The sequence below is a fragment of the Octopus bimaculoides genome, chromosome 1 (genome assembly GCF_046866305.1).
Source record: "Octopus bimaculoides isolate indiv1 chromosome 1, ASM4686630v1, whole genome shotgun sequence".
NCBI classification, from domain to species: Eukaryota; Metazoa; Mollusca; class Cephalopoda; order Octopoda; family Octopodidae; genus Octopus; species Octopus bimaculoides.
In genome coordinates this window covers 202,517,550-202,525,836 of record NC_142928.1, presented here as the reverse complement: position 1 = coordinate 202,525,836, position 8,287 = coordinate 202,517,550, and the positions used below count along the sequence as shown (strand labels likewise).

Genomic DNA, 8,287 nt, shown 5'->3' with positions numbered 1-8,287 from the left:
TATGATGGGTATAATGGGCTTTGTATATTTTACCCAGTGTCACTTTGATGGCATGTGCTGCTCTCTCACTCAATAATAATAATAATAATAATAATAATAACAACATCAAAAAATTCCTTAGGAATGAGAACCCAGGTTCAAAATTTCTCAAGACACCTGAAGAAGCCTGGAGGGTATATCAGCTGAAATGTTGTGTTAACAACAAACAAGATGAGAACAAATATCCATTGAATGTAAATAATGCTCATAATTCCTCATCTCTTAAATATAGAACTGTATAAACAATGTTTCTGTGGAAGTTCCCAGTTGTTGTTAGAATTTTTCAGATCTTGACAGAGCGGATTTCCTCTACAGACCAATCAAGTATTCTAAATGTTGGGATCATCACTGGTATTGCAAATGCATTGCTTTGCTGTAAGAGGAGAGTTCCGACTGCCGTATTTCCCTAAGTCTGGTGTAATATTCTCAGGTCACTCTATTTTTATTCTCAGTGCCTTCATATGACATATGCCTAGGTATTTGTAACATTCTTTGTGTGGAATGGGGGAGATAGGGAGACTGTTGATGCACAGGTTTGGGGTTTGGGGGACTGATTTTCCTTGTCCTGTGACCAAATACGAACATTTCTTTTGGCCAAACTCCATGCCTATATCAGATGAAAATGTTGTTATTAATTCCAGTTGCTTTTTGGCATTGTTAATACTTTTAACATAAATCTTTAGGCTGTCTACAAAAGAATTGTGAGTTGCATTGATATTTCTAGCAGTTGAAGATCCTAGCATCTAGCCATTTGTTTTCTGCAGTAGGAATGCTAATGGATTCAGTGCCAAAATGAAAAGAAGTACAGAAAAACCATCTCCCTGAAATATTCCCTTTGAAATGCCTATACTATCAGAAACAATTATTCTGTTCTCAGTTGGAAGGGTGAGAACTGTTGTCCATGTCTTTGTGAGTTTCTCTATAGCATCAATTAGAGTGGTAGGTACCTTTGCCAGATGTAGGCACTTCAACAGCCATGAATGAGGGATACAGTCGAATGCCTTCTTATAGTCAAGCCATACTGTCACAAGGTTTCTGCGTTGTTTTTCTACTTCAGACAGTACAGCTATGTATTGTCATGCATATATTTGCAGATCTATATACACTCATAGATATTTAAATGATAAACTTCTGTAAAGTTTTACAGATTTTAACAGTTCAAGTGATGGATTGGATCTGTAATCTTCAAATTAACTTTCTCCTTTCTGGTTTTGAGAAACCTAATTTCTCAAGATTGGTATTTAGGTAGTGTGTTACATATCCCAGGGCCCCAATAATTACAGGTATAAATCTGACCTTTCAATCTGGATAGAGTAACTGTAGATTTCTAGAAAGTTCAGCATAGGTGTTCTCTTTTTCACTGATCTTCAGCTTTATGTTAACATCCGCTGGGCAGCTAATTTCCTCAACTGTGCACAGTTTCTCTTCTTTATCCCAAATCATTATATCAGGTCTGTTGTGCTTACAGTTTATTGAGGTCTTCTACCAGTATTCCTTTTTATTATGAGTGGCTATGGCTTCTACCAAATTGTGGGCTCTTAATTCTTTGTCTTGGGGGTTAACCTTCTGACAGATTTAATTATAGAATGTCCTAGCTACAACATCATGTCTCATTGGTAGATAATACCGTGATCACATTTTCAGGTAACTGCTTATGATGTGTGCGATATCTTCGGTGTTAACTCCACAAAGCCTGCATCAGTCATCACATTTTACTGATTTCCCTGCATCTCTATTCCTTTTGTGCATCAGGTATTTGATATTTCCTTTTCCTGGATTGCAAACTCATACCCTTCAAAGTGGGAGGTAATAATCTGGCTATTGGTCCATGATAGATTGCTGTGATGATCAATGTCACTATCATCTCAGAGCTTTCTACAGATATATCGACACATGCGTGCATGCATGCATGTATGTATGTACATTTGTATGGATGTATATATGTATGCATGTACGTATGTATGTGTGTATGTATGTATGTATGTATGTATGTATGCATATGTGTATGTATGTATGTACATATGTGTGTATGTATGTACCTGAAGTGTAAAAGAAATTCTAGGAAAGGATACCCTGAGTCATTATTGGAATTTCCTTGAGGAAATGAAGTAATTTATAATGAATGTGGGCATATTTACCTCAGTTTGGTGGGATTGAAAGGCCATCAATGCAGTCATCTTAAAAAAGTGGTTGCCAGCTACACTGAGTATGAAATGGGAAGGTTTGTAGAAAGGAGTGTGCCTCCTCGTGAGACCTCAAGTGCCATATGAATATGCACAACAAGGATAAATCGCAAAAGAGCTCCAATGTTATTCACACTTGTCAACAGTGTCATAAATAATTTAGATCTTTGGCTGGACTGAAGAGTTATGTACAAGCATCACATGTGTAGGAATTTCATTCAGGCAATGACAATACTCGAACATGAATTGGCAGCCATCATATATGTATGTCATTATTCTGCTTATTTCAAGATGTCTTGCCAATAGAGAAAGAACCGGTTTCTAACCTAGATCCAAAACTCATCATTGGAATTTCAACATCAACGACAAGGTATTTTTGTTTGTTTGTATGCATGCATGCATACATGCATGTATGTATGTATGTATGTGCAAATTTGTATGTTTTATTATTCAACTATGGTAGTAGTTGAATAATATTCTTAACAGAGCTTTTTTGTCGCAGTCGTCGTCTTCCAAGCAGTCTCACTAATTCAATTTGATTCAAAATCAAATTTAGTTTGTTGAAGGAAAGAATTCCTTTTGTACCCAACCAAAACCCGCCCTTTATTTATTTATTTTATAGAAACCCCCATTTTTGGGTACAGGGACTACAAATCTAGGAACAAAATTCACAAAAATAGGCATTTCAAAATTTCAATCCTCCCCACCACCCAATTTCTTCATTTTTGACTTTTTTCAGAAATGATTCGGCAAAAAATTTCCCCAAATTTTTGTAAAATTTCAATTCAAAAAGAAATTACCCCTTGCAATCTACGGCATAAACATGAAGTTTTGAAACCCTTTTCACCATTGCACATGCGAAATGAAACTTTGGAAGTGGTGTGGTGATTGGTGGGCGACATAGAGAAAAGGTTTATTGTTTTATTTGTTTCAGTCATTTGATTGTGGCCATGCTGGTGCACCACCTTTAGGCAAGCAAATCGACCCCCCCCCCCTTGTAAGCCTAGTACTTATTCTATTGGTCTCTTTTGCCGAACTTCCAAGTTACGGGGACGACATAAATATACCAGCATTGGTTGTCAAGCGATATTGGGGGGTGACAAACACAGACACACAAACTTATACATATATATATGATGGGCTTCTTTCAGTTTCCATGTACCAAATCCACTCACAAGGCTTTAGTCGGCCTGAGGCTATAGTAGAAGACACTTGCACAAGGTGCCATGCAGTGGGACTGAACCCGGAACCATGTGGTTGGTAGGCAAGCTACTTACCACACAGCCACTCCTGTGTCTATGGAAATTATTTTTTTAATTTTTGGTTTTAAAATGCTGACAGTCTGATTCTGTCATTCATTTCTCTTTATGATTTACAAATAACTTTTTAAGTACTTTGAAATTAAAATTGGGCACACCTAGCAGAGACGTACCCCACCTACTCCCGTACATTAAATAAGCCTTCAATCAGTCTATCCACATGCTAGAAATAACAGCCAAATATCACAAACCCTTTCTTGCACATATTTTTTAATAACATTTTTACATATAAACTTCATGTGGCCTAGAAGTCAATTATATCAGAATTTCTTTGGAAAAAGTTATTCCTAGAGGTGGGTATGAGTTTCAACAATAATCCCATACTGGCTATCTTTGTATCTTGGCAATAAAATTTCAGAGGTATTATGTATACTGTGTGGCAAAAAGTTAAAATAAAGTGTTAATTTTTTTTTTCTGAAAGTGTTGCAAATTTCCAAAGTGTTTTTTTTTTCTACAAAATGAAACTTGAAAGGGCATTTACAAAAAATGTGAGCACTTTCCAGATCTAGTTTTTTTTTTTCATTCGAAAAATATGCTTTTTGTAGAAGACAGTAAAAAAATCTGAAAATTGGCTATAATAATGTAGCATTCCAATCTCATTGCTTTGAAGGTAAGATGTTGTGGAGAAAAAAACTGGAGAAAAAGTTACAGAGGTTTAAAAATCGAAAAAACTGGGTATTTTTAGCCAATAGCAAGACAAGCAGTGTCAATTTTAAGATTGTTCCCTGTGAAATGTAGCGTCTGACCGGTTCAGTGTAGGTTTCTAAATAAACAGAAATACCTAATAAAGTCAACATGTATCACCTGGATTTAGTCTTTCTCATTCATTGATTGTATTTTTTAATTTCTTAAAATTTGTTATATTAGTATATATGTCTGCATGTGTTTACTTTATGTATATTTCAGTATTATTTATACCTGCCATGTATTTATGTACATTATTAATATATAAGTGTGTGTCTGGGCATGTGCGCGCGCGGGCGTGTGAAAACACCAAAGTTGAATAACGTTTTCATGCTTGGATTTGTAAACTACGATAAGAATAAATACACTAGAAGCACAGAAAAATACCAACACACAGAAGCACAGAAAAATTAAAACAAAACACCTGGGTGGAAAGAATCTCATGGTATGAAGAATCAAACAACGTGCGTCACAAACAGTGGGTATATATTATTATTATTTTTATTATTATTATTATTATTTCTATTATTATTATTTTATGTTTGACTTTTGCTTTGCATTTGTACAAGTTGGATCCAAGTCTCACCCAGAGAGCTCAAGAGACAACAAGTTAGAAGTTCATGTAGGTGTTATGCCTAGGGTACCATATATTTGGATTTGTACATAGTGTTGTTCTAGAGAATGTTTAAGAGTATTCGATTTATTTGTGGGGAAATATATGGCATGGTAGAAGGCCGTAAGAACTTCTTTATTATCTTCCCTAGACCATTTTTCATTCTTTTTCTTTTGGTTGTTTGGTGATGAGCATGGATGGCCATCTGTTGGAATATTCCGGTTGTGGGGTACTTTCAGCTCCTGTGTGTCGGGAAGATTTGAACCAGTAGTAGATTTCTCGTCTCGAATCTGGTTCATAATTCGAGTACGTGGTCCTTTATCATCCGGTCGGTGACCATTTCGGCTTGTATTTTGTTTTGTTAACACTGAGGCATAACAAGCTTCGACGTTGACACTAGGGGACGGATCTGTCTGTTTAGGGTTAATTTTTTGAGACAACACCATCTCTGAGCTCTCGTGACATAGCTATCTTGAGTACGTGGCCCTTTGTGATTTGGTCGACGACCAATCTGGCTTGTGATCTGCTTTGTTATCATTGAGGCATGACGAGCTTTGGCGTTGACATTAGGGGACGGATTTGTCTGTTTTATTATTATGGTTCAGTAGTTTTATTTTTATAGCATGCTTTCACTTCACTACCGAGCGCAGCTCTGTGTGCCTTGGGTATGTGTTGTGATGCTCTTATGGTTACTGTATTGAAAGTGTTTTGCGTAGGATGCGTGCAGTGCCCAGTAGTGCAATTTTCTGTATGTTATATATATTTGTAAGTCCTGGTGTTTTTGTTATGTATTTGTCTGAATATTTTTTTATCATACTTAAGGCACCTACTATAATAGGAATTGTTTCTGTTTTTAGATTCCACATTCGAGTTACCTCTATTTCCAGGTCTTTGTATTTTGAAAGTTTTCCCATTTCTTTTAGGGAAACGTTGTCATCTGCTGGTATTGATACATCAATTAGAAAGCATTTTTTTTCTTCGTGATCTTTGACAACTATATCTGGTCTATTTGCCTTAATTTCTCTATCTGTGTATATTGGCATATCCCAGAGTATGGTTGCTTTCTCGTTTTCTATGACCTTTTCTGGCGTGTGTTTATACCATCTTTTTTCTGTTGTTATTCCATAGTGTTGGCATAGCTTCCATTGTATATAGGTCCCAGCTCTGTCTTGTCTGTGAATATATTCCTTCTTAGCCAGGACTGGGCAGCCAGAGATAATATGATTTATTGTTTCTTGTCCATCGCCACATATTCTGCAGTTACTTGTTATGTTTCTTTTCATTATATGTTTTTGGTAATTTCTGGTGGGGAGGCTTTGGTCTTGTGCAGCAATTAAAAATCCTTCAGTCTCTGCTTTGAGTCCTGAGCTTCTCAAAAATTGGTGGGATTTTTCTCTGTCTATTTCTTTTGCATTTAGTTTATCCCAGTATTTACAATGTAGGGGCTTTTCTTGCCATCGTTTTATCATGGTCCGTTGCTGTTCTAGTTTTAGTTTGGTTTTCATTTGTTTTATAGCTTTTGTTGTTTCTTCTTTGTGGTGTTATGGGCTGTGATGAGCTGTGTGTTGTTGGTGGAGAGAGGTGAGGCAAACAGAAGTGAAGCCAAACCGGAAGGGTCAGACCGGAAGGGTCAGACCGGAAGGGTCAGACCGGAAGGGTCAGACCGGAAGGGTCAGACCGGAAGGGTCAGACCGGAAGGGTCAGACCGGAAGGGTCAGACCGGAAGTCGGATACATGCGGTCGAAGGCCAGCACGTGGATCAGTGAGAAAACAGACAGGTTACGAGAAAGACGTGTTTTTTATCAAGAGCGATCGTGTACTCCGCTGCGGTCGACAAGGTAAGGTCCAACGTTTCATTCTGTCCTTTTGCTTCTTGTCTTTTTCCTCCATCACGCCACAAGCTATTTCGGCCCATAATAAAAGAAAAAACAAAATTATGAGTGTAGTCCGGATTTCTAGTGATATCATTAAACCGTTTTGCGGCGACACGGACGTGGTCGCGTGGCTAAAAAAGTTGAAGCTGGTCGCGAAGCTCCAAGGGATAGGCGACTTGGCAAGCTTTCTACCACTGTACTTGGATGGTCCGGCGTTGGCGCTATTTTTAGAGATGGAAGAGAGGGACAAAGTTAGCGCGGAGAAAATAGAAATCCGCTTGATGGAGGCCTTCGCAGAAGGCATGTTTGAGGCGTACGCTCGCCTGGGGAGAGCAAAGTGGACCGGCGAACAGGTCGACGTGTTTGCCAACGAACTTAGGAGGTTGGCTAAACTGGCGGGGTACGAGGGAGAATCGCTGGATCGAACAGTAAAGTTGGTGTTTGTAACTGGGTTTCCTGACCACATGTCGGTCGAATTGCAGAAACTGCCAGACGTGAACGCCATGCCCATGGCGGATATAATAACGAGGGCTCGTATGTTAGTTTCGTGTTGTAGATCGACACCGTTGGCAGCAACGGCAACAGTAAAAGGTGGCCGACCAAGGAGTAGCGGAGAGGGGTCGAAGAAGGAATGTGTGCGACCGTTCAAAGGACAGTGTTTCCGGTGTCAGGGCCCGCACATGGTGCGAGACTGCAAGTTACCCAAGCCTGAGGTCATTTGCTACCGCTGTCGAGAAACGGGACATATAGCCAGCGAATGTCTGCAGGGAAACGGTCTAAGGGAGACTACTGCGCCAGTGGTCATCCCTTCGGATCAATAAAGGCGCATTTTTTTCTACCCGTTGTTGATGTGCTAGTGGATGGGAAGATGTCGCGTGCCCTCGTGGACACAGGCTGTACAACGACCCTTATGACTCCGGGAGTGGTAGAGACGTGGAGTGGAGAAAGCAGTGTGAGGGCAGTCGACGGAAGACAGGTACGCTGTGAAGGCATTACTGACGTGCAGATTGAGGTGCAGGGAGCAAAGCTGACGCTGCAAGCAATTGTAGTTGGCCACTTGGTGGATGAGATTGATGTGGTGATGGGGATGGATGCAATCACCCGTTTAGGAGGTGTCACTGTCAACGAGGCCGGTGTGACTTTCGGGGTCGCGGGGAAACCGTGTATGGCGACGCCGTGCATTGGTGAGAATCGCGAAGAAAACTATGCCGCGCACACTATTGAAGACCAGGATTTTCGTGCCGCCTTCGATGGCCAAAGGTGGACAGTGGGGTGGCACTGGAGGGGAGAGCCCCCGACGTTAAAAAATATAGCATACTTTGAAAGGAGATGCCAGAAGCGAGTTTGAGGGGGAGGTGGAGCGGTGGATTAAGGAGGGCATATTGATCCCTTGGGAAGAAGAAGGAGAGAGCGGAGTCCTGCCGCTGATGGCGGTGGGACAGCTCACGAAGCATAAGGTCAGACCAGTGCTTGACTTCCGAGAGCTGAATGACCACATATCATGTCATACGGCCGGCGAGGCCACAGATGTCTGCGGGGACACCTTGCGAGAATGGATGCAGATGACAGGGGCCT

General features: G+C 40.1%; 1 protein-coding gene across 1 annotated transcript; it reads left to right on the top strand.

Annotated features, from left to right (window-relative positions):
* Window positions 1–6,774: 6,774 nt before the first annotated feature.
* On the top strand, window positions 6,775–8,080 carry LOC149137957 (uncharacterized). The gene has a single exon (XM_089340673.1). It carries the CDS (start codon window positions 6,775–6,777, stop codon window positions 7,531–7,533), a length of 759 nt encoding a protein of 252 aa, XP_089196799.1. The 3' UTR covers window positions 7,534–8,080.
* The last annotated feature ends 207 nt before the right edge of the window (window positions 8,081–8,287 follow it).